Raw genomic sequence first — 27,628 nt, forward strand, 5'->3', positions numbered from 1 at the left:
CAGTTAGCTTATTCAGAAAAACATGTTTGTCTATGTGATATGCTAGCCTGTTAGCTTATTCAGAAAAACATGTGTTTGTCTATGTGATACGCTAGCCAGTTAGCTTATTCAGAAAAACATGTGTTTGTCTATGTGATACGCTAGCCAGCTAGCTTATTCAGAAAAACACGTGTTTGTCTATGTGATACGCTAGCCAGCTAGCTTATTCAGAAAAACATGTTTGTCTATGTGATACGCTAGCCAGTTAGCTTATTCAGAAAAACACGTGTTTGTCTATGTGATATGCTAGCCAGCTAGCTTATTCAGAAAAACATGTTTGTCTATGTGATATGCTAGCCAGCTAGCTTATTCAGAAAAACATGTTTGTCTATGTGATACGCTAGCCAGCTAGCTTATTCAGAAAAACACGTGTTTGTCTATGTGATTTGCTAGCCAGTTAGCTTATTCAGAAAACACGTGTTTGTCTATGTGATACGCTAGCCAGTTAGCTTATTCAGAAAAACACGTGTTTGTCTATGTGATATGCTAGCCAGTTAGCTTATTCAGAAAAACACGTGTTTGTCTATGTGATACGCTAGCCAGTTAGCTTATTCAGAAAAACACGTGTTTGTCTATGTGATATGCTAGCCAGCTAGCTTATTCAGAAAAACACGTGTTTGTCTATGTGATAGCCAGCTAGCTTATTCAGAAAAACAGTTACGCTTATTCAGAAAAACATGTGTTTGTCTATGTGATACGCTAGCCAGCTAGCTTATTCAGAAAAACACGTGTTTGTCTATGTGATACGCTAGCCAGTTAGCTTATTCAGAAAAACGTGTTTGTCTATGTGATACGCTAGCCAGCTAGCTTATTCAGAAAAACATGTTTGTCTATGTGATACGCTAGCCAGCTAGCTTATTCAGAAAAACATGTTTGTCTATGTGATACGCTAGCCAGCTAGCTTATTCAGAAAAACACGTGTTTGTCTATGTGATATGCTAGCCAGCTAGCTTATTCAGAAAAACACGTGTTTGTCTATGTGATATACTAGCCAGTTAGCTTATTCAGAAAAACATGTTTGTCTATGTGATATTCGCTAGCCAGCTAGCTTATTCAGAAAAACATGTGTTTGTCTATGTGATACGCTAGCCAGCTAGCTTATTCAGAAAAACACGTGTTTGTCTATGTGATATGCTAGCCAGCTAGCTTATTCAGAAAAACATGTTTGTCTATGTGATATGTTTGCTAGCCAGCTAGCTTATTCAGAAAAACACGTGTTTGTCTATGTGATATGCTAGCCAGTTAGCTTATTCAGAAAAACACGTGTTTGTCTATGTGATATGCTAGCCAGTTAGCTTATTCAGAAAAACATGTTTGTCTATGTGATATGCTAGCCAGTTAGCTTATTCAGAAAAACATGTGTTTGTCTATGTGATATGCTAGCCAGTTAGCTTATTCAGAAAAACATGTGTTTGTCTATGTGATATGCTAGCCAGTTAGCTTATTCAGAAAAACACGTGTTTGTCTATGTGATATGCTAGCCAGTTAGCTTATTCAGAAAAACATGTTTGTCTATGTGATATGCTAGCCAGTTAGCTTATTCAGAAAAACATGTGTTTGTCTATGTGATATGCTAGCCAGTTAGCTTATTCAGAAAAACATGTGTTTGTCTATGTGATACGCTAGCCAGTTAGCTTATTCAGAAAAACATGTGTTTGTCTATGTGATATGCTAGCCTGTTAGCTTATTCAGAAAAACATGTGTTTGTCTATGTGATATGCTAGCCAGTTAGCTTATTCAGAAAAACACGTGTTTGTCTATGTGATATGCTAGCCAGAAAAACATGTTTGCTTATTCAGTTTAAAAACACGTGTTTGTCTATGTGATATGCTAGCCAGTTAGCTTATTCAGAAAAACATGTGTTTGTCTATGTGATACGCTAGCCAGCTAGCTTATTCAGAAAAACATGTGTTTGTCTATGTGATACGCTAGCCAGCTAGCTTATTCAGAAAAACACGTGTTTGTCTATGTGATACGCTAGCCAGTTAGCTTATTCAGAAAAACACGTGTTTGTCTATGTGATACGCTAGCCAGCTAGCTTATTCAGAAAAACATGTTTGTCTATGTGATACTAGCTAGCCAGCTAGCTTATTCAGAAAAACACGTGTTTGTCTATGTGATACGCTAGCCAGCTAGCTTATTCAGAAAAACACGTGTTTGTCTATGTGATATGCTAGCCAGTTAGCTTATTCAGAAAAACATGTTTGTCTATGTGATATGCTAGCCAGTTAGCTTATTCAGAAAAACATGTGTTTGTCTATGTGATACGCTAGCCAGTTAGCTTATTCAGAAAAACATGTGTTTGTCTATGTGATACGCTAGCCAGCTAGCTTATTCAGAAAAACACGTGTTTGTCTATGTGATATGCTAGCCAGCTAGCTTATTCAGAAAAACATGTTTGTCTATGTGATATGCTAGCCAGTTAGCTTATTCAGAAAAACATGTTTGTCTATGTGATATGCTAGCCAGTTAGCTTATTCAGAAAACATGTGTTTGTCTATGTGATACGCTAGCCAGCTAGCTTATTCAGAAAAACACGTGTTTGTCTATGTGATACGCTAGCCAGCTAGCTTATTCAGAAAAACATGTTTGTCTATGTGATACGCTAGCCAGTTAGCTTATTCAGAAAAACATGTTTGTCTATGTGATACGCTAGCCAGCTAGCTTATTCAGAAAAAACAAAAACAGCCAGTGTTTTCTATGTGATACACTAGCCAGCTAGCTTATTCAGAAAAACACGTGTTTGTCTATGTGATACGCTAGCCAGCTAGCTTATTCAGAAAAACATGTTTGTCTATGTGATACGCTAGCCAGCTAGCTTATTCAGAAAAACATGTTTGTCTATGTGATACGCTAGCCAGCTAGCTTATTCAGAAAAACACGTGTTTGTCTATGTGATACACTAGCCAGTTAGCTTATTCAGAAAAACATGTTTGTCTATGTGATACGCTAGCCAGTTAGCTTATTCAGAAAAACATGTTTGTCTATGTGATATGCTAGCCAGTTAGCTTATTCAGAAAAACATGTTTGTCTATGTGATATGCTAGCCTGTTAGTTTATTCAGAAAAACATGTGTTTGTCTATGTGATATGCTAGCCTGTTAGCTTATTCAGAAAAACATGTGTTTGCCTATGTGATATGCTAGCCAGTTAGCTTATTCAGAAAAACACGTGTTTGTCTATGTGATATGCTAGCCAGTTAGCTTATTCAGAAAAACATGTTTGTCTATGTGATATGCTAGCCTGTTAGTTTATTCAGAAAAACATGTGTTTGTCTATGTGATATGCTAGCCTGTTAGCTTATTCAGAAAAACATGTGTTTGCCTATGTAATATGCTAGCCTGTTTGCAGCTAGCCTGTTTGTAAGTCATTTTCTAAATGTAATCCGTTAGAGTTACTAGTTACCTGTCCAAAATTGTACTCAGTAACCTGAGTTACTTGGGTAACTTTTGGATGAACTAAACTCAGTAACGTAATCTGATTACATTCAGTTACTTTTAGATTACTTTCCCCTTCAGAGGCATTAGAAGAAGACATGTATGTAACTAATTGAACATCTATTGCAGGATAAATCAATGTTAAGGTTTACATAGCTGGTCATATATGGATGTAACATGTTACATTATGGGTTGGTTATGTAGGCTTCTTCTAACAAGTCGCTTTCTACTACATATAATAATACAATTCAATTATATCTTTACATTAAAAACCAAAGTCTATCAGAATTACAGTCATTCCAATAAACTTGGAAATATGAAAGTATAGATCCCCAATTTGTTTTACCTGAGCATGACGCCAAAACTAAGGACTTATTAGGCAGTCCTACTCTGTTGCCATGATGCCATGGAGGACTGACTGGGCTCATTGATTCAAGTTGAAAAATATGGAATGACATGCTCATGGAATGGAATGCTTATGGAATGGCATGCTCATGGAATGACATGCTTATGGAATGGCATGCTCATGGAATGACATGCTCATGGAATGGAATGCTTATGGAATGGCATGCTCATGGAATGACATGCTTATGGAATGGCATGCTCATGGAATGGCATGCTCATGGAATGGCATGCTTATGGAATGGCATGCTCATGGAATGGCATGCTTATGGAATGGCATGCTTATGGAATGGCATGCTCATGGAATGGCATGCTCATGGAATGGCATGCTTATGGAATGGAATGCTCATGGAATAGAATGCTTATGGAATGGAATGCTCATGGAATGGAATGCTCATGTAATGGCATGCTTATGGAATGGAATGCTCATGGAATGGCATGCTTATGGAATGGAATGCTCATGGAATGGAATGCTCATGGAATGGAATGCTCATGTAATGGCATGCTCATGGAATGGAATGCTCATGTAATGGCATGCTCATGGAATGGAATGCTCATGTAATGGCATGCTTATGGAATGCTCATGTAATGGCATGCTTATGGAATGCTTATGGAATGGAATGCTCATGGAATGGCATGCTTATGGAATGGAATGCTCTTGTAATGGCATGCTTATGGAATGCTCATGTAATGGCATGCTGATGGATTGGCATGCTTATGGAATGGAATGCGCATGGAATGGCATGCTCATGGAATGGCATGCTCTTGTAATGGCATGCTCATGGAATGGCATGCTTATGGAATGGAATGCTCTTGTAATGGCATGCTTATGGAATGGAATGCTTATGTAATGGAATGCTCTTGTAATGGCATGCTTATGGAATGGAATGCTCTTGTAATGGCATGCTTATGGAATGGAATGCTTATGGAATGGAATGCTCTTGTAATGGCATGCTTATGGAATGGAATGCTCTTGTAATGGCATGCTCATGGAATGGAATGCTCATGTAATGGCATGCTTATGGAATGCTCATGTAATGGCATGCTTATGTAATGGCATGCTCATGGACTGGCATGCTCATGGAATGCTCATGTAATGGCATGCTCATGGAATGGCATGCTCATGGAATGGCATGCTTATGGAATGGCATGCTCATGGAATGGCATGCTTATGGAATGGCATGCTTATGGAATGGCATGCTCATGGAATGGCATGCTCATGGAATGGCATGCTTATGGAATGGAATGCTCATGGAATGCTTATGGAATGGAATGCTCATGGAATGGAATGCTCATGTAATGGCATGCTTATGGAATGGAATGCTCATGGAATGGCATGCTTATGGAATGGAATGCTCATGGAATGGAATGCTCATGGAATGGAATGCTCATGTAATGGCATGCTCATGGAATGGAATGCTCATGTAATGGCATGCTCATGGAATGGAATGCTCATGTAATGGCATGCTTATGGAATGCTCATGTAATGGCATGCTTATGGAATGCTTATGGAATGGAATGCTCATGGAATGGCATGCTTATGGAATGGAATGCTCTTGTAATGGCATGCTTATGGAATGCTCATGTAATGGCATGCTGATGGAATGGCATGCTTATGGAATGGAATGCGCATGGAATGGCATGCTCATGGAATGGCATGCTCATGGAATGGAATGCTCATGGAATGGCATGCTCTTGTAATGGCATGCTCATGGAATGGCATGCTCATGGAATGGAATGCTCTTGTAATGGCATGCTTATGGAATGGAATGCTTATGTAATGGAATGCTCTTGTAATGGCATGCTTATGGAATGGCATGCTTATGGAATGGAATGCTCTTGTAATGGCATGCTTATGGAATGGCATGCTTATGTAATGGCATGCTCATGGACTGGCATGCTCATGGAATGGCATGCTTATGGAATGGAATGCTCTTGTAATGGCATGCTTATGGAATGGAATGCTCTTGTAATGGCATGCTCATGGAATGGAATGCTCATGTAATGGCATGCTTATGGAATGCTCATGTAATGGCATGCTTATGTAATGGCATGCTCATGGACTGGCATGCTCATGGAATGGAATGCTCATGTAATGGCATGCTTATGGAATGCTCATGTAATGGCATGCTGATGGAATGGCATGCTTATGGAATGGAATGCTCATGGAATGGCATGCTTATGGAATGGAATGCTCTTGTAATGGCATGCTTATGGAATGGAATGCTCATGGAATGGCATGCTTATGGAATGGCATGCTTATGTAATGGAATGCTCATGGAATGGCATGCTCATGGAATGGCATGCTTATGTAATGGAATGCTCATGGAATGGCATGCTTATGGAATGGAATGCTCTTGTAATGGCATGCTCATGGAATGGCATGCTTTGCCAAGAGTGTGCAATGTTGTCAAAGGTTGGCTATTTTATAAATGATATTCTTCAAGAATCAATGGAGATATAAATGATACACTGCTCAAGAAAATAAAGGGAACACTTAAACAACACAACGTAACTCCAAGTCAATCACACTTCTGTGAAATCAAACTGTCCACTTAGGAAGCAACACTGATTGACAATAAATTAAACACGCTGTTGTGCAAATGGAATAGACAGGTGGAAATTATAGGCAATTAGCAAGACTCCCCCAACAAAGGAGTGGTTCTGCAGCTGGTGACTACAGACCACTTCTCAGTTCCTATGCTTCCTGGCTGATGTTTTGGTCACTTTTGAATGCTGGCGGTGCTTTCACTCTAGTGGTAGCATGAGACGGAGTCTACAACCCACACAAGTGCCTCAGGTAGTGCAGCTCATCCAGGATGGCACATCAATGTGAGCTGTGGCAAGAAGGTTTGCTGTGTCTGTCAGCGTAGTGTCCAGAGGATGGAGGCGCTACCAGCAGACAGGCCAGTACATCAGGGGACGTGGATGAGGCCGTAGGAGGGCAACAACCCAGCAGCAGGACTGCTACCTCCGCCTTTGTGCAAGGAGGAGCAGGAGGAGCACTGCCAGAGCCCGGCAAAACGACCTCCAGCAGGCCACAAATGTGCATGTGTCTGCTCAAAAGGTCAGAAACATACTCCATGAGGGTGGTATGAGGGTCCGACTTCCACAGGTGGGGGTTGTGCTTTACAGCCCAACACCATGCAGGACGTTTGGCATTTGCCAGAGAACACCAAGATTGGCAAATTCGCCACTGGCGCCCTGTGCTCTTCACAGATGAAAGCAGGTTCACACTGAGCACATGTGACAGACGTGACAGAGTCTGGAGACGCCGTGGAGAACGTTCTGCTGCCTGCAACATCCTCCAGCATGACCGGTTTGGCGGTGGGTCAGTCATGGTGTGGGGTGGCATTTCTTTGGGGGGCTGCACAGCCCTCCATGTGCTCGCCAGAGGTAGCCTGACTGCCATTAGGTACCGAGATGAGATCCTCAGACCCCTAGTGAGACCATATACTGGTGCGGTTGGCCCTGGGTTCATCCTAATGCAAGACAATGCTAGACCTCATGTGGCTGGAGTGTGTCAGCAGTTCTTGCAAGAGGAAGGCATTGATGCTATGGACTGGCCCGCCCGTTCCCCAGACCTGAATCCAATTGAGCACATCTGGGACATCATGTCTCGCTCCATCCACCAATGCCACGTTGCACCACAGACTGTCCAGGAGTTGGCTGATGCTTTAGTCCAGGTTTGCGAGGAGATCACCCGCCACCTCACCAGGAGCATGCCCAGGCATTGTAGGGAGGTCATACAGGCACGTGGAGGCCACACACACTACTGAGCCTCACTTTGACTTGTTTTAAGGACATTACATCAAAGTTGGATCAGCCTGTAGTGTGGTTTTCCACTTTAATTTTGAGTGTGACTCCAAATCCAGATCTCCATGGGTTGATAAATTTGATTTCCATTGATAATTTTTGTGTGATTTTGTTGTCAGCACATTCAACTATGTAAAGAAAAAAGTATTTAATAAGAATATTTCATTCATTCAGATCTAGGATGTGTTGTTTTAGTGTTCCCTCTATTTTTTGGAGCAGTGTATACCTACTGCTGAAGTTGGAAGGTTACATACACTTAGGTTGGAGTCATTTAATAGTCACTCCGATTATTTTACTTATAATTCACTGTATCACAATTCCAGTGGGTCAGAAGTTTACATACACTAAGTTGACTGTGCCTTTAAACAGCTCGGAAAATTCCAGGAAATTGTGTCATGGCTTTAGAAGCTTCTGATAGGCTAATTGACATCATTTGAGTCAATTGGAGGTGTACCTGTGGATGTATTTCAAGGCCTACCTTCAAACCGGTACAAAAGTATTTATATCCACAGTGAAACGAGTCCTATATCGACATAACCTGAAAGGCCGCACAGCAAGGAAGAAGCCACTGCTCCAAAGCTGCCATAAAAAAAAGTCAGACTACGGTTTGCAACTGCACATGGGGACAAAGATTGTACGTTTTGGAGAAATGTCCTCTGGTCTGAAAAAATAAAAATATAACTGTTTGGCCGTAATGACCATCGTTATGTTTGGAGGAAAAAGGGGGAGGCTTGCAAGCCAAAGAACACCATCCCAACTGTGAAGCATCATGTTGTGGAGGTGCTTTGCTGCAGGAGGGACTGGTGCACTTCACAAAATAGATGGCATCATGAGAAGGCAAAATTATGTGGATATATTGAAGCAACATCTCATGACATCAGACAGGAAGTTAAAGCCTGGTCACAAATGGGTCTTCCAAATGGACAATGACCACAAGCATACTTCCAAAGTTGTGGCAAAATGGACAACAAAGTCAAGGTATTGGAGTGGCCATCACAAAGCCTTGACTTCAATCCTATAGAACATTTGTGGGCAGAACTGAAAACGTGTGCGCGACCAAGGAGGCCTCAGTTACACCAGCTCTGTCAGGAGGAATGGGCCAAAATTCACCCAACTTATTGTGGGAAGCTTATGGAAGGCTACCCGAAATGTTTGACCCAAGTTAAACAATTTAAATACAATGGGTTGGGTTATCAACAGAACCCTCTGGTGACAATCAACACACAAACAGAACCCAACAGAACCCTCTGGTGACAACTGACACACAAACAGAACCCTCTGGTGACAGCTGACACACATACAGAAACCAACAGAACCCTCTGGTGACAGCTGACACACACACAGAACCCAACAGAACCCTCTGGTGACAAATCGACAGACAAACAGAACCCTCTGGTGACAGCTGACACACAAACAGAACCCAACAGAACCCTCTGGTGACAGCTGACACACATACAGAACCCTCTGGTGACAGCTGACACACATACAGAACCCTCTGGTGACAGCTGACACACATACAGAACCCTCTGGTGACAGCTGACACACAAACAGAACCCTCTGGTGACAGCTGACACACAAACAGAACCCTCTGGTGACGACTGACACACATACAGAACCCTCTGGTGACGACTGACACACAAACAGAACCCTCTGGTGACTGACACACAAACAGGTGACGACTGACACACAAACAGAACCCTCTGGTGACGACTGACACACAAACAGAACCCTCTGGTGACGACTGACACACAAACAGAACCCTCTGGTGACAACTGACACACATACAGAAAGAACCCTCTGGTGACAGATTAGCATCACTGTAGTGCTATTCACTCAACTGTACGACTTGATTAGTTTACTGTTAGCTAGCTACATAATCTTAGCCATTCTTCTTAGCTAGCTACATAGCCGTCCTTGTATCAGAGATAATTGCATAATTATCGTATTTCGTATTTCGTCGCCCTAACGTAGCCTTCACTGCTATTCGCCCAGGAGCTAACAACGCTAGCTAACGCACACAGATTAGCATCACTGTAGTGCTATTCACTCAACTGTACGACTTGATTAGTTCAGTGTTAGCTAGCTACATAGCTGTCTTTGTTTCCAAGATAATTGTGTAGTTTAGTGTGTGTAGCCTTGGAGTGATTATCTTAATTCACTGAGGTTCGCTAGCCAGCTATTTGTCGTCCTTAACGTAGGAGACTCTGCTAGCTAGCCAACAGCTAACAGCTAGCCAACGTCTACTGAATAGAACTCAACAACCCGGTCGCATTCACAGGTAGTATCACATTTTCATTTCATTACAGTACAACGGTTTGATTTGTTTGATCGTAGCTAGCTACATAGCTAGCTACAAAGCCGTCTTTGTTTCAAAGATAATTGTGTAGTCTAGAGCGATTTCCTAGGTTAGCTAGCCAGCTATTGTCGTTCTTTTAACTCAACGTAACGTAAACAACACTGCTAGCTAGCCAGCTAGCCCCGAATAGCAGCACTGTAGAAATTATTACACTCAACGGAACGACTTGATTAGTGTAGTGTCAACAACGCAGCTACTGCCAGCTAGCCTACTTTAGCAGTACTGTATCATTTTAATCATTTTAGTCAATAAGATTCTTGCTACGTAAGCCTAACTTTCTGAACATTCGAGACGTGTAGTCCGCTTGTCATTCCAATTTCCTTGCATTAGCGTAGCCTTTTCTGTAGCCTGTCAACTATGTGTCTGTCTATCCCTGTTCTCTCCTCTCTGCACAGACCATACAAACGCTCCACACCGCGTGGCGCGACCACCTAACCTGGTGGTCCCAGAGCGTACGACCCACGTGGAGTTCCAGGTCTCTGGTAGCCTCTGGAACTGCCAATCTGCGGCCAACAAGGCAGAGTTCATCTCAGCCTATGCCTCCCTCCAGTCCCTTGACTTCTTGGCACTGACGGAAACATGGATCACCACAGATAACACTGCTACTCCTACTGCTCTCTCCTCGTCCGCCCACGTGTTCTCGCACACCCCGAGAGCTTCTGGTCAGCGGGGTGGTGGCACCGGGATCCTCATCTCTCCCAAGTGGTCTTTCTCTCTTTCTCCCCTTACCCATCTGTCTATTGCCTCCTTTGAATTCCATGCTGTCACAGTTACCAGCCCTTTCAAGCTTAACATCCTTATCATTTATCGCCCTCCAGGTTCCCTCGGAGAGTTCATCAATGAGCTTGATGCCTTGATAAGCTCCTTTCCTGAGGACGGCTCACCTCTCACAGTTCTGGGCGACTTTAACCTCCCCACGTCTACCTTTGACTCATTCCTCTCTGCCTCCTTCTTTCCACTCCTCTCCTCTTTTGACCTCACCCTCTCACCTTCCCCCTACTCACAAGGCAGGCAATACGCTTGACCTCATCTTTACTAGATGCTGTTCTTCCACTAACCTCATTGCAACTCCCCTCCAAGTCTCCGACCACTACCTTGTATCCTTTTCCCTCTCGCTCTCATCCAACACTTCCCACACTGCCCCTACTCGGATGGTATCGCGCCGTCCCAATCTTCGCTCTCTCTCCCCCGCTACTCTCTCCTCTTCCATCCTATCTTCTCTTCCCTCTGCTCAAACTTTCTCCAACCTATCTCCTGATTCTGCCTCCTCAACCCTCCTCTCCTCCCTTACTGCATCCTTTGACTCCCTATGTCCCCTATCCTCCAGGCCGGCTCGGTCCTCCCCTCCCGCTCCGTGGCTCGACGACTCATTGCGAGCTCACAGAACAGGGCTCCGGGCAGCCGAGCGGAAATGGAGGAAAACTCGCCTCCCTGCGGACCTGGCATCCTTTCACTCCCTCCTCTCTACATTTTCCTCCTCTGTCTCTGCTGCTAAAGCCACTTTCTACCATTCTAAATTCCAAGCATCTGCCTCTAACCCTAGGAAGCTCTTTGCCACCTTCTCCTCCCTCCTGAATCCTCCCCCCTCCCTCCTCCCTCTCTGCAGATGACTTCGTCAACCATTTTGAAAAGAAGGTCGATGACATCCGATCCTCGTTTGCTAAGTCAAACGACACCGCTGGTTCTGCTCACACTGCCCTACCCTATGCTCTGACCTCTTTCTCCCCTCTCTCTCCAGATGAAATCTCGCGTCTTGTGACGGCCGGCCCCCCAACAACCTGCCCGCTTGACCCTATCCCCTCCTCTCTTCTCCAGACCATTTCCGGAGACCTTCTCCCTTACCTCACCTCGCTCATCAACTCATCCCTGACCGCTGGCTACGTCCCTCCCGTCTTCAAGAGAGCGAGAGTTGCACCCCTTCTGAAAAAACCTACACTCGATCCCTCCGATGTCAACAACTACAGACCAGTATCCCTTCTCTCTTTTCTCTCCAAAACTCTTGAGCGTGCCGTCCTTGGCCAGCTCTACCGCTATCTCTCTCAGAATGACCTTCTTGATCCAAATCAGTCAGGTTTCAAGACTAGTCATTCAACTGAGACTGCTCTTCTCTGTATCACGGAGGCGCTCCGCACTGCTAAAGCTAACTCTCTCTCCTCTGCTCTCATCCTTCTAGACCTATCGGCTGCCTTCGATACTGTGAACCATCAGATCCTCCTCTCCACCCTCTCCGAGTTGGGCATCTCCGGCGCGGCCCACGCTTGGATTGCGTCCTACCTGACAGGTCGCTCCTACCAGGTGGCGTGGCGAGAATCTGTCTCCTCACCACGCGCTCTCACCACTGGTGTCCCCAGGGCTCTGTTCTAGGCCCTCTCTTATTCTCGCTATACACCAAGTCACTTGGCTCTGTCATAACCTCACATGGTCTCTCCTATCATTGCTATGCAGACGACACACAATTAATCTTCTCCTTTCCCCCTTCTGATGACCAGGTGGCGAATCGCATCTCTGCATGTCTGGCAGACATATCAGTGTGGATGACGGATCACCACCTCAAGCTGAACCTCAGCAAGACGGAGCTCCTCTTCCTCCCGGGGAAGGACTGCCCGTTCCATGATCTCGCCATCACGGTTGACAACTCCATTGTGTCCTCCTCCCAGAGCGCTAAGAACCTTGGCGTGATCCTGGACAACACCCTGACGTTCTCAACTAACATCAAGGCGGTGTCCCGTTCCTGTAGGTTCATGCTCTACAACATCCGCAGAGTACGACCCTGCCTCACACAGGAAGCGGCGCAGGTCCTAATCCAGGCACTTGTCATCTCCCGTCTTGATTACTGCAACTCGCTGTTGGCTGGGCTCCCTGCCTGTGCCATTAAACCCTACAACTCATCCAGAACGCCGCAGCCCGTCTGGTGTTCAACCTTCCCAAGTTCTCTCACGTCACCCCGCTCCTCCGCTCTCTCCACTGGCTTCCAGTTGAAGCTCGCATCCGCTACAAGACCATGGTGCTCGCCTACGGAGCTGTGAGGGAACGGCACCTCAGTACCTCCAGGCTCTGATCAGGCCCTACACCCAAACAAGGGCACTGCGTTCATCCACCTCTGGCCTGCTCGCCTCCCTACCACTGAGGAAGTACAGTTCCCGCTCAGCCCAGTCAAAACTGTTCGCTGCTCTGGCCCCCAATGGTGGAACAAACTCCCTCACGACGCCAGGACAGCGGAGTCAATCACCACCTTCCGGAGACACCTGAAACCCCACCTCTTCAAGGAATACCTAGGATAGGGTAAGTAAGGGTAGGTAATCCTTCTCCCCCAACAAGATTTAGATGCAAGTGGCTGTTCCACTGGTTGTCATAAGGTGTATGCACCAATTTGTAAGTCGCTCTGGATAAGAGCGTCTGCTAAATGACTTAAATGTAAATGTAAATGTGACTGACACACAAACAGAACCCTCTGGTGACTGACACACATACAGAACCCTCTGGTGACTGACACACATACAGAACCCTCTGGTGACTGACACACAAACAGAACCCTCTGGTGACTGACACACAAACAGGTGACGACTGACACACAAACAGAACCCTCTGGTGACGACTGACACACAAACAGAACCCTCTGGTGACGACTGACACACAAACAGAACCCTCTGGTGACAACTGACACACATACAGAAAGAACCCTCTGGTGACTGACACACAAACAGAACCCTCTGGTGACTGACACACATACAGAACCCTCTGGTGACTGACACACATACAGAACCCTCTGGTGACTGACACACAAACAGAACCCTCTGGTGACTGACACACATACAGAACCCTCTGGTGACGACTGACACACAAACAGAACCCTCTGGTGACAACTGACACACAAACAGAACCCTCTGGTGACAAACAGAACCCTCTGGTGACACACACAACAGAACCCTGGTGACTGACACACAAACAGAACCCTCTGGTGACTGACACACAAACAGAACCCTCTGGTGACTGACACACAAACAGAACCCTCTGGTGACTGACACACAAACAGAACCCTCTGGTGACTGACACACAAACAGAACCCTCTGGTGACTGACACACAAACAGAACCCTCTGGTGACTGACACACAAACAGAACCCTCTGGTGACTGACACACAAACAGAACCCTCTGGTGACTGACACACAAACAGAACCCTCTGGTGACTGACACACATACAGAACCCTCTGGTGACTGACACACAAACAGAACCCTCTGGTGACTGACACACAAACAGAACCCTCTGGTGACTGACACACAAACAGAACCCTCTGGTGACTGACACACATACAGAACCCTCTGGTGACTGACACACATTGGTCATGCTACTGAGAATCAATACCGTGATGTACCATGGCTAAATTCTGACTGATCTAATATTGAGTCGTTATTAGGGCTGTCAAACATTGAAAATATTTTAATTTAGTTAATGGCATTAGTTAATCATGATTAATCACACTTTTGGTCCTAAATAAACCATTTCTCCTCTTTTTTGGGCTTGTATCTACCAAGTTGTAGCATCAAAAAAAGCAGGCCGGTGCAGATACCGTCACACAGAGCACTCACTGCGTAAGGGCTCATCTTGAGACTGTGTGACTGGGTAAGGGCTCATCTTGAGACTGTGTGTGACTGGGTAAGGGCTCATCTTGAGACTCTGTGTGACTGGGTAAGGGCTCATCTTGAGACTGTGTGACTGGGTAAGGGCTCATCTTGAGACTGTGACTGGGTAAGGGCTCATCTTGAGACTGTGACTGGGTAAGGGCTCATCTTGAGACTGTGTGTGACTGGGTAAGGGCTCATCTTGAGACTGTGTGACTGGGTAAGGGCTCATCTTGAGACTGTGTGACTGGGTAAGGGCTCATCTTGAGACTGTGTGTGACTGGGTAAGGGCTCATCTTGAGACTGTGTGACTGGGTAAGGGCTCATCTTGAGACTGTGTGACTGGGTAAGGGCTCATCTTGAGACTGTGTGACTGGGTAAGGGCTCATCTTGAGACTGTGTGTGACTGGGTAAGGGCTCATCTTGAGACTGTGTGTGACTGGGTAAGGGCTCATCTTGAGACTGTGTGTGACTGGGTAAGGGCTCATCTTGAGACTGTGTGTGACTGGGTAAGGGCTCATCTTGAGACTCTGTGTGACTGGGTAAGGGCTCATCTTGAGACTCTGTGTGACTGGGTAAGGGCTCATCTTGAGACTGTGTGACTGGGTAAGGGCTCATCTTGAGACTGTGTGTGACTGGGTAAGGGCTCATCTTGAGACTGTGTGTGACTGGGTAAGGGCTCATCTTGAGACTGTGTGACTGGGTAAGGGCTCATCTTGAGACTGTGTGTGACTGGGTAAGGGCTCATCTTGAGACTGTGTGACTGGGTAAGGGCTCATCTTGAGACTGTGTGTGACTGGGTAAGGGCTCATCTTGAGACTCTGTGTGACTGGGTAAGGGCTCATCTTGAGACTGTGTGACTGGGTAAGGGCTCATCTTGAGACTGTGTGTGACTGGGTAAGGGCTCATCTTGAGACTGTGTGTGACTGGGTAAGGGCTCATCTTGAGACTGTGTGTGACTGGGTAAGGGCTCATCTTGAGACTGTGTGACTGGGTAAGGGCTCATCTTGAGTCTGTGTGTGACTGGGTAAGGGCTCATCTTGAGACTGTGTGACTGGGTAAGGGCTCATCTTGAGACTGTGTGTGACTGGGTAAGGGCTCATCTTGAGACTGTGTGTGACTGGGTAAGGGCTCATCTTGAGACTGTGTGACTGGGTAAGGGCTCATCTTGAGACTGTGACTGGGTAAGGGCTCATCTTGAGACTGTGTGACTGGGTAAGGGCTCATCTTGAGACTGTGTGACTGGGTAAGGGCTCATCTTGAGACTGTGTGTGACTGGGTAAGGGCTCATCTTGAGACTGTGTGTGACTGGGTAAGGGCTCATCTTGAGACTGTGTGACTGGGTAAGGGCTCATCTTGAGACTGTGTGTGACTGGGTAAGGGCTCATCTTGAGACTGTGTGACTGGGTAAGGGCTCATCTTGAGACTGTGTGTGACTGTGTAAGGGCTCATCTTGAGACTGTGTGTGACTGGGTAAGGGCTCATCTTGAGACTGTGTGTGACTGGGTAAGGGCTCATCTTGAGACTGTGTGACTGGGTAAGGGCTCATCTTGAGACTGTGTGACTGGGTAAGGGCTCATCTTGAGACTCTGTGTGACTGGGTAAGGGCTCATCTTGAGACTCTGTGTGACTGGGTAAGGGCTCAGCTTGAGACTGTGTGTGACTGGGTAAGGGCTCATCTTGAGACTGTGTGACTGGGTAAGGGCTCATCTTGAGACTCTGTGTGACTGGGTAAGGGCTCATCTTGAGACTCTGTGTGACTGGGTAAGGGCTCATCTTGAGACTGTGTGTGACTGGGTAAGGGCTCATCTTGAGACTGTGTGTGACTGGGTAAGGGCTCATCTTGAGACTGTGTGACTGGGTAAGGGCTCATCTTGAGACTGTGTGACTGGGTAAGGGCTCATCTTGAGACTCTGTGTGACTGGGTAAGGGCTCATCTTGAGACTCTGTGTGACTGGGTAAGGGCTCATCTTGAGACTCTGTGTGACTGGGTAAGGGCTCATCTTGAGACTGTGTGTGACTGGGTAAGGGCTCATCTTGAGACTCTGTGTGACTGGGTAAGGGCTCATCTTGAGACTGTGTATGACTGGGTAAGGGCTCATCTTGAGACTGTGTGTGACTGGGTAAGGGCTCATCTTGAGACTGTGTGTGACTGGGTAAGGGCTCATCTTGAGACTGTGTGTGACTGGGTAAGGGCTCATCTTGAGACTGTGTGTGACTGGGTAAGGGCTCATCTTGAGACTGTGTGTGACTGGGTAAGGGCTCATCTTGATATCTGCGGTGATGCTGGTTGTCATCTCACAGAATCTGCTATTAACATACAACAGAATATAAATCAGGAGCCACAGAGTTACAAAACAGTATTTAATAAAGCAGGAAAAACCACATTGTTGACTTCCTTTACACAGTGCAGTGTGTAATGTAGAGCCTGCTGGGTTTGTTGAAGCAGTCTCATGGTGTAGATGTTCTCTTAACAGCCAGCGCCTCGGTCTCCATCTCTCCTCTACATATCTTCCACGCTCCACTTGTAGGCCATCTCCTGCACAGCCTTCTTATCAGCCATCCTGGTGTACCGCTTCTGTTCAAAACCATTCGACCTGACACACACACACACACACACACACACACACTAATATGAGCAGAACATTTTTTTAGAGTAATTATAATGTTAACATTATATATGAATGATAAATGAGCGTGGCGCTATACACACACACACACACACACCCACATACCCCCAACACACAGACCCCCAACACACACACAGACACACCACCAAAACCCAACATTATATATGAATGATAAATGAGCGTGGCGCTATACACACACACACCCACACACACACACATACCCCCCCAACACACACACAGACCCCACCCACAACACCCCCAACACACACACAGACCCCCCAACACCCCCCCCAACACACACCCCCCAACACACACACAGAGGGGGTGAGAGGTGTACCTGTCCCTCCATCCCAACGGTAACCTGGTGGAATGTTGAAGCGGTTTGGGGGCGGAGCCGGGCCTTTGTAGCGAGGCTTCTCTGTAAACAACAACAGGAAGTGTCAGAGAGATTCATTGTGATTGGCCGAGGAGGGTTGGAACCTGTGGCACATCACAAGTAGAATCTTAGCATTTGTTTCAGCTTAACCCTTCACACACCAGGGGTTGAAACCACTCCAGGCCACTCTGGACCTCTGACACCAGACAGAAACGAAGAACACAATATACATTTACCAACTATATAGATGTTCAAATAACTGCTGTTTTTCTGGCCTACAAATTACTTGTAGAGAAAGAAAAAAAAGCAGCCCCCAAAATAAATAGGTGCGGCCTTTTGCTGAACATTGAAATCCCGATGTGGCCCTAGAGCCACAATACACCCCTCCACCCACACACACACACACCTTTGACTCCTCGTTGTTTGCTGTCTCGGTCCTTTTTGCGTCTCATCATGGCCAACATGGGGTCTCCCTCTCTCTCCTGCTCTCTCAACATCCTGTCCAGGTCCTGGTCATCACAGGAACGTGCTAGAGGCTTCTGGGATTCCCTCAACGCATCCTCAACATTCTGCAGCTGCATCTGGCCCTGGGCCACACTACACACACACACACACACACACACACACACACACACACACACGTAAATGACAGACAGCTTTCAGCTGGTCAGTCTATGATCCCTTATTGATGTCACTTGTTTAATCCATGGTGTGAGATTGCAAGAGTGTGCAAAGCTGTCATCAAGGCAAAGGGTGGCTTCTTTGAAGAATCTCAAATATATTTAGATTTGTTTAACACTTTTTTTGGTTACTACATGATTCCATTTGTGTTAATTCATAGTTTTGAGGTCTTCACTATTATTCTACAATGTAGAAAATAGTAAAGATGAATATACATTCATACTACACACACACAGTCTCTCTCACCCTTTCCCCCACTGGGCATATTTCAGGTCTTTCTCTGTCTTCTCTCCAGCCTTCCTCCTCTGCTCCTCTCTCTCCGTCTCGATGTCTCTCCGCTTCCCACTCTTATCTCTGAACACAGTCTCTGCATTTCGAGACGCATCTGCAGGAGAGAGACAGAACAGATGGATTAGTATAACACACCACATAGTATTACACCTAGTGAGTACAGCAGACCGGCGCTAGCCAACACTACCTAGTGAGTACAGCAGACCGGCGCTAGCCAACACTACCTAGTGAGTACAGCAGACCGGCGCTAGCCAACACTACCTAGTGAGTACAGCAGACCGGCGCTAGCCAACACTACCTAGTGAGTACAGCAGACCGGCGCTAGCCAACACTACCTAGTGAGTACAGCAGACCGGCGCTAGCCAACACTACCTAGTGAGTACAGCAGACTGGCGCTAGCCAACACTACCTAGTGAGTACAGCAGACTGGCGCTAGCCAACACTACCTAGTGAGTACAGCAGACTGGCGCTAGCCAACACTACCTAGTGAGTACAGCAGACTGGCGCTAGCCAACACTACCTAGTGAGTACAGCAGACTGGCGCTAGCCAACACTACCTAGTGAGTACAGCAGACTGGCGCTAGCCAACACTACCTAGTGAGTACAGCAGACTGGCGCTAGCCAACACTACCTAGTGAGTACAGCAGACTGGCGCTAGCCAACACTACCTAGTGAGTACAGCAGACTGGCGCTAGCCAACACTACCTAGTGAGTACAGCAGACTGGCGCTAGCCAACACTACCTAGTGAGTACAGCAGACTGGCGCTAGCCAACACTACCTAGTGAGTACAGCAGACTGGCGCTAGCCAACACTACCTAGTGAGTACAGCAGACTGGCGCTAGCCAACACTACCTAGTGAGTACAGCAGACTGGCGCTAGCCAACACTACCTAGTGAGTACAGCAGACTGGCGCTAGCCAACACTACCCAACACTACCCTACTACCTGAGTACAGCAGACCGGCGCTAGCCAACACTACCTAGTGAGTACAGCAGACCGGCGCTAGCCAACACTACCTAGTGAGTACAGCAGACCGGCGCTAGCCAACACTACCTAGTGAGTACAGCAGACCGGCGCTAGCCAACACTACCTAGTGAGTACAGCAGACCGGCGCTAGCCAACACTACCTAGTGAGTACAGCAGACCGGCGCTAGCCAACACTACCTAGTGAGTACAGCAGACCGGCGCTAGCCAACACTACCTAGTGAGTACAGCAGACCGGCGCTAGCCAACACTACCTAGTGAGTACAGCAGACCGGCGCTAGCCAACACTACCTAGTGAGTACAGCAGACCGGCGCTAGCCAACACTACCTAGTGAGTACAGCAGACCGGCGCTAGCCAACACTACCTAGTGAGTACAGCAGACCGGCGCTAGCCAACACTACCTAGTGAGTACAGCAGACCGGCGCTAGCCAACACTACCTAGTGAGTACAGCAGACCGGCGCAGCCAACACTACCTAGTGAGTACAGCAGACCGGCGCTAGCCAACACTACCTAGTGAGTACAGCAGACCGGCGCTAGCCAACACTACCTAGTGAGTACAGCAGACCGGCGCTAGCCAACACTACCTAGTGAGTACAGCAGACCGGCGCTAGCCAACACTACCTAGTGAGTACAGCAGACCGGCGCTAGCCAACACTACCTAGTGAGTACAGCAGACCGGCGCTAGCCAACACTACCTAGTGAGTACAGCAGACCGGCGTGCCAACACTACCTAGTGAGTACAGCAGACCGGCGCTAGCCAACACACCTAGTGAGTACAGCAGACCGGCGCTAGCCAACACTACCTAGTGAGTACAGCAGACCGGCGCTAGCCAACACTACCTAGTGAGTACAGCAGACCGGCGCTAGCCAACACTACCTAGTGAGTACAGCAGACCGGCGCTAGCCAACACTACCTAGTGAGTACAGCAGACCGGCGCTAGCCAACACTACCTAGTGAGTACAGCAGACCGGCGCTAGCCAACACTACCTGAGTACAGCAGACCGGCGAGTACAGCAGACCGGCGCTAGCCAACACTACCTAGTGAGTACAGCAGACCGGCGCTAGCCAACACTACCTAGTGAGTACAGCAGACCGGCGCTAGCCAACACTACCTAGTGAGTACAGCAGACCGGCGCTAGCCAACACTACCTAGTGAGTACAGCAGACCGGCGCTAGCCAACACTACCTAGTGAGTACAGCAGACCGGCGCTAGCCAACACTACCTAGTGAGTACAGCAGACCGGCGCTAGCCAACACTACCTAGTGAGTACAGCAGACCGGCGCTAGCCAACACTACCTAGTGAGTACAGCAGACCGGCGCTAGCCAACACTACCTAGTGAGTACAGCAGACCGGCGCTAGCCAACACTACCTAGTGAGTACAGCAGACCGGCGCTAGCCAACACTACCTAGTGAGTACAGCAGACCGGCGCTAGCCAACACTACCTAGTGAGTACAGCAGACCGGCGCAGCAGAGCCAGCCACTACCTAGTGAGTACAGCAGACCGGCGCTAGCCAACACTACCTAGTGAGTACAGCAGACCGGCGCTAGCCAACACTACCTAGTGAGTACAGCAGACCGGCGCTAGCCAACACTACCTAGTGAGTACAGCAGACTGGCGCTAGCCAACACTACCTAGTGAGTACAGCAGACTGGCGCTAGCCAACACTACCTAGTGAGTACAGCAGACTGGCGCTAGCCAACACTACCTAGTGAGTACAGCAGACTGGCGCTGAGTACAGCAGACTGGCGCTAGCCAACACTACCTAGTGAGTACAGCAGACTGGCGCTAGTGAGCCAACACTACCTAGTGAGTACAGCAGACTGGCGCTAGCCAACACTACCTAGTGAGTACAGCAGACTGGCGCTAGCCAACACTACCTAGTGAGTACAGCAGACTGGCGCTAGCCAACACTACCTAGTGAGTACAGCAGACTGGCGCTAGCCAACACTACCTAGTGAGTACAGCAGACTGGCGCTAGCCAACACTACCTAGTGAGTACAGCAGACCTAGTGAGTACAGCAGACTAGCCAACACTACCTAGTGAGTGAGTACAGCACTACCTAGTGAGGCAGACTGGCGCTAGCCAACACTACCTAGTGAGTACAGCAGACTGGCGCTAGCCAACACTACCTAGTGAGTACAGCAGACTGGCGCTAGCCAACACTACCTAGTGAGTACAGCAGACTGGCGCTAGCCAACACTACCTAGTGAGTACAGCAGACTGGCGCTAGCCAACACTACCTAGTGAGTACAGCAGACTGGCGCTAGCCAACACTACCTAGTGAGTACAGCAGACTGGCGCTAGCCAACACTACCTAGTGAGTACAGCAGACTGGCGCTAGCCAACACTACCTAGTGAGTACAGCAGACTGGCGCTAGCCAACACTACCTAGTGAGTGTTACAGCAGACTGGCGCTAGCCAACACTACCTAGTGAGTACAGCAGACTGGCGCTAGCCAACACTACCTAGTGAGTACAGCAGACTGGCGCTAGCCAACACTACCTAGTGAGTACAGCAGACTGGCGCTAGCCAACACTACCTAGTGAGTACAGCAGACTGGCGCTAGCCAACACTACCTAGTGAGTACAGCAGACTGGCGCTAGCCAACACTACCTAGTGAGTACAGCAGACTGAGTACAGCAGACTGGCGCTAGCCAACACTACCTAGTGAGTACAGCAGACTGGCGCTAGCCAACACTACCTAGTGAGTACAGCAGACTGGCGCTAGCCAACACTACCTAGTGAGTACAGCAGACTGGCGCTAGCCAACACTACCTAGTGAGTACAGCAGACTGGCGCTAGCCAACACTACCTAGTGAGTACAGCAGACTAGCGCTAGCCAACACTACCTAGTGAGTACAGCAGACTAGCGCTAGCCAACACTACCTAGTGAGTACAGCAGACTAGCGCTAGCCAACACTACCTAGTGAGTACAGCAGACTAGCGCTAGCCAACACTACCTAGTGAGTACAGCAGACTAGCGCTAGCCAACAACATACAGCAGGAGGGTGTGTGTGTGTGGTGTACTATAGTAACATACAGCAGGAGGGTGTGTGTGTGTGGTGTACTATAGTAACATACAGCAGGAGGGTGTGTGTGTGTGGTGTACTATAGTAACATACAGCAGGAGGGTGTGTGTGGTGAACTATAGTAACATACAGCAGGAGGGTGTGTGTGTGTGGTGTACTATAGTAACATACAGCAGGAGGTGTGTGTGTGTGTGGTGTACTATAGTAACATACAGCAGGAGGGTGTGTGTGTGTGGTGTACTATAGTAACATACAGCAGGAGGGTGTGTGTGTGTGGTGTACTATAGTAACATACAGCAGGAGGGTGTGTGTGTGTGGTGTACTATAGTAACATACAGCAGGAGGTGTGTGTGTGTGGTGTACTATAGTAACATACAGCAGGAGGGTGTGTGTGTGTGGTGTACTATAGTAACATACAGCAGGAGGGTGTGTGTGTGTGGTGTACTATAGTAACATACAGCAGGAGGGTGTGTGTGTGTGGTGTACTATAGTAACATACAGCAGGAGGGTGTGTGTGTGTGGTGTACTATAGTAACATACAGCAGGAGGGTGTGCGTGTGTGGTGTACTATAGTAACATACAGCAGGAGGGTGTGTGTGTGTGGTGTACTATAGTAACATACAGCAGGAGGTGTGTGTGTGTGGTGTACTATAGTAACATACAGCAGGAGGTTGTGTGTGTGTGGTGTACTATAGTAACATACAGCAGGAGGGTGTGTGTGTGTGGTGTACTATAGTAACATACAGCAGGAGGTTGTGTGTGTGTGGTGTACTATAGTAACATACAGCAGGAGGTTGTGTGTGTGTGGTGTACTATAGTAACATACAGCAGGAGGTGTGTGTGTGTGGTGTACTATAGTAACATACAGCAGGAGGGTGTGTGTGTGTGGTGTACTATAGTAACATACAGCAGGAGGTTGTGCGTGTGTGGTGTACTATAGTAACATACAGCAGGAGGGTGTGCGTGTGTGGTGTACTATAGTAACATACAGCAGGAGGTACTATAGTAACATACAGCAGGAGGGGGTGTGCGTGTGTGGTGTACTATAGTAACATACAGCAGGAGGGTGTGTGTGTGTGTGGTGTACTATAGTAACATACAGCAGGAGGGTGTGTGTGGTGAACTATAGTAACATACAGCAGGAGGGTGTGTGTGTGTGGTGTACTATAGTAAAATACAGCAGGAGGGTGTGTGTGTGTGGTGTACTATAGTAACATACAGCAGGAGGGTGTGTGTGTGTGGTGTACTATAGTAACATACAGCAGGAGGTGTGTGTGTGTGGTGTACTATAGTAACATACAGCAGGAGGGTGTGTGTGTGTGGTGTACTATAGTAACATACAGCAGGAGGGTGTGTGTGTGTGGTGTACTATAGTAACATACAGCAGGAGGTTGTGTGTGTGGTGTACTATAGTAACATACAGCAGGAGGTTGTGTGTGTGTGGTGTACTATAGTAACATACAGCAGGAGGGTGTGTGTGTGTGGTGTACTATAGTAACATACAGCAGGAGGTGTGTGTGTGTGGTGTACTATAGTAACATACAGCAGGAGGTTGTGTGTGTGTGGTGTACTATAGTAACATACAGCAGGAGGGTGTGCGTGTGTGGTGTACTATAGTAACATACAGCAGGAGGGTGGTGTGGTGAACTATAGTAACATGTGTGTGTGGTGAACTATAGTAACATACAGCAGGAGGGGTGTGTGTGTGTGGTGAACTATAGTAACATACAGCAGGAGGGTGTGTGTGGTGAACTATAGTAACATACAGCAGGAGGTTGTGTGTGTGTGGTGAACTATAGTAACATACAGCAGGAGGGTGTGCGTGTGTGGTGTACTATAGTAACATACAGCAGGAGGGTGTATGAGTGGTACCTTCTAGCGGCTGGTTGATCTTGTCTCTGCGTCGGTTCTCCTCCTGTTCTCTTCTTAGAACCTCCACTGATACCAGTCCTGCTGCGGCTCCTGACAGCATGCTCCGAGACTAACACACACAGATGGTAGAATGAGCAAAGCTTCCAAAAAACTTCTCTACCTAGCTTCAGGGGCATGTTCAGCAGGATGCATTGTTTCGGAAAGTTCAAATAGAAATATGCTATGTGGAACAAACATGCCTCTCTGACATGTAGAATAAGGCATTCATGTTGGCTCTATTCATGACATTTCTATCTGCAACATTCCATAACATATGTCAACTGAACGTGGCCTAATACTTGAATTTCTGTGCCTCTTCCCTTCAGCTCCACATGCTCACCTGTGATTGGTCAGGCCTACGAGGGGGGGAGAGGTCAGAGTCTGAGCCCCTCCCACCATGGGTTCGCCTCCTAGGGGGCGATTGGTCAGAATCACAGTTCTGCCCTCCCTTTCGCCTTCGCCTCGGCGGTGATTGGTCAGAATCAGAGGCCCCTCCCATCTGTGTCCTTTTCCTTGGAGGTGATTGGTCTGAGTCTGAGCCGGGCCCGTTCTGAGCCCGCCTCCTGGGTGGGGATTGTTCAGACTCTGAAGAGCGCTGGCCAACACGAGCAGACGACGAAGACTTTGCTTTTTTCCTGGACGGAGATGAATCTGAAGAAACATTTTTTTTTTTAAATGACTTCAGAACTTAACCACACCAAGAACGTGGTGAACTACAACCCAGGCTGTAGAGTAGGGGAGTATTAATTAGGAACCAACGGAACCAAACAGAATGAAACAGGGAGGGACCCACCAGAATTTGTCCAATATGGACTTTTTAAATCAGAAAACAACTTCCATTTGGAATAAACGGTTGCCGTTGCAAAACTGGTACTAAATGAATACACCCCAGGGTTATATAGAGAGATTTGTCTTTGAATGGATGTTAACATGGATTGTATTCATTAGTCGCAAACTGTAGCAAAACGTTTTGCAACAGAAACTGTTTACTCCAGCGAATTTTTGTTTGTTTCTATTGGACAAATTGAAGTTGGTCTTCCTCAGTTTGATTCCAAGTGAATACACCTCTGAACTTGTCCAAGAACACTGATTTCAGGGTCAGAGGATAGGGGTCAGGTCTCACCTCTGCTGTGTGTCCTGTGGGGGGGTTGGGATGATGATGATGATGATGATGGAGGAACGCTAGGCTTCAGTCTACGAAGAGACGCATCGGGGGATTCATGTCCAATCCTCCTATGTGGAGAGACGTCCGGCGAATCATGACGCTGCTTTCTGAGTGACAGGGGCTCTGGTGAATCATGACGCTGCTTTCTGAGTGACAGGGGCTCTGGCGAATCGTGTCGACCTCTCTGTTCCTCCTCATCTGGGACCTCTTCATCAGCTGAACAGAGAGAAATATATTAGCACACACACACCATGCAGCGGACAACACCTGAGCGCACCTCCGCTGCTGTCTGGCTCACCTCCCATCACCCTCCATTTGTTGCTGGTCCTGAAGGCTTCCAGGCGTTTGATCTCATCTGGACGCTCGTCTATCACCTCAGCAACCTGACACACAATACAGAGCGAGAGACACAGGTGAGTGGATCAGAGCACTAGCTAGCCACTCTAAAATTATGTTTTTGGTAAAGGTCACCCCAACTGAAAACAAAGTGACAGTGAAGTTAGTTATGTAGCATTATTTACCACTGGCGCCTCCTCTTCCTCCTCCTCTTCGTTCCCCTTCTCCTCGCCGGCCAGCTGTTTCCAATCCACATCGTCATCTACTATCTTCATCCTGCTCAGACCGAGTAACGTAAACTCACCCCATTCCGTACAAATATGCGCAACCGCAACATTCAAACGAGGCTACAAAGAAAACTAATGGGACTGTAGTGACTGTTCAAAATTGGGGGTGGGAACTAGGTTGTTATTCAAGCGTTGATCGACATGGTAATGGCTCTATAGTATTGGAGAAAAGTTGAAAAAAACTGACCCTCCGTTACATCTTGACGTGTCATGTCGTAACGTACAGCGCGCAAGTAACTATTTCTGTCTTACAATCTCTCTCCACCAGGTGTAGCACTTCTCTCATCATTTAAAAACAAGAAATGGACAGTGACGGCGGTAAAGATACATAGTCATTTTTTTTCGTCATCGTTGCATGCGATCATCATTCTCAAAGCCGCTGTTTACTTCTAAGATCACTTTAGCACCGGCCTAAAAACCCAATTAAAATTTTACACAAACCTCCAAGTAGGTATGTAATGACACATTATATAAACTCTTTATAGTGTTTTATTTTACATTTTAGAGGCGATAAGGTGATAAGTTGGACAGATCGAGTGAAAAAAAGCTATTTTCCCACACAACATCTCTCCATCTCACTATCACGCATTAGATTCGCTTCCCCACCCGCCATTTTTAAAAAGACCTGACGGGGGGCTCATTGCCTGCTTGAATTATGCAGAAACGGGCAGCGTTAAAGTCATGTAATTGATTCGGTTGGAAATGGGAGAAATTGTGCTTTACAATGGTATTGACATTACAGTTGATCTGGAAGTATTACGTTTTTGGGGCTCTAAAATAAGGGCAATTGTACGGACCAAGGGGATGTACGAGTTTACGTGAGTTTACGTTAACAGAGCGGTTAGAAACTACTGCCAAATAACAACTTTTTTTAATGCTAGCCAGCTAGTTAACTAGCTACTGGAGTTCGCCAACAGAGGTTAAAAACTCGAAACATCGACCAGATAACGTTAGCTGGCTAGCATAACAAACTTATCACAGTGTAGTAGGGCTAGCATGCTAACGTTAGCTACTGCCTGACTGTTTAACTCCATATTCCCACGGTGTTTTCACACATACTCACCCTTTTCCTGTAGCTTTAATGCATTTCTTTTTAGCCTTCTTCTCCCTTGACTTCTTGGCGTCTCCATCTGCAGATAAATAACGTTTCAGATACTCTGATTTGGAGAGAGACGCTCCTTTACTGTCATTCGTGGACGCAGCCATTTTGAAAACAGTCCACCTACAAGAGGGAACGGAGAGGACCGAGGGACAAACAGTGC

At 47.1% G+C, this 27,628-nt stretch overlaps 1 protein-coding gene across 1 annotated transcript; it reads right to left on the reverse strand.

Annotated features, from left to right (window-relative positions):
* Window positions 1-17,018: 17,018 nt before the first annotated feature.
* On the reverse strand, window positions 17,019-27,626 carry bud13 (BUD13 homolog). The gene is made up of 10 exons (XM_052516105.1): window positions 27,430-27,626; window positions 26,265-26,355; window positions 26,042-26,126; window positions 25,702-25,959; window positions 24,919-25,229; window positions 24,540-24,648; window positions 18,602-18,740; window positions 18,081-18,271; window positions 17,644-17,716; window positions 17,019-17,274 (listed from the first exon to the last, which is right to left on the reverse strand). Exons 1-10 carry the CDS (start codon window positions 27,570-27,572, stop codon window positions 17,172-17,174), a joined length of 1,503 nt encoding a protein of 500 aa, XP_052372065.1. The 5' UTR covers window positions 27,573-27,626; the 3' UTR covers window positions 17,019-17,171.
* Between the last annotated feature and the right edge of the window lie 2 nt (window positions 27,627-27,628).

The sequence above is a fragment of the Oncorhynchus keta genome, unplaced genomic scaffold (assembly GCF_023373465.1).
Source record: "Oncorhynchus keta strain PuntledgeMale-10-30-2019 unplaced genomic scaffold, Oket_V2 Un_scaffold_3664_pilon_pilon, whole genome shotgun sequence".
In the NCBI taxonomy this organism is placed as follows: Eukaryota; Metazoa; Chordata; class Actinopteri; order Salmoniformes; family Salmonidae; genus Oncorhynchus; species Oncorhynchus keta.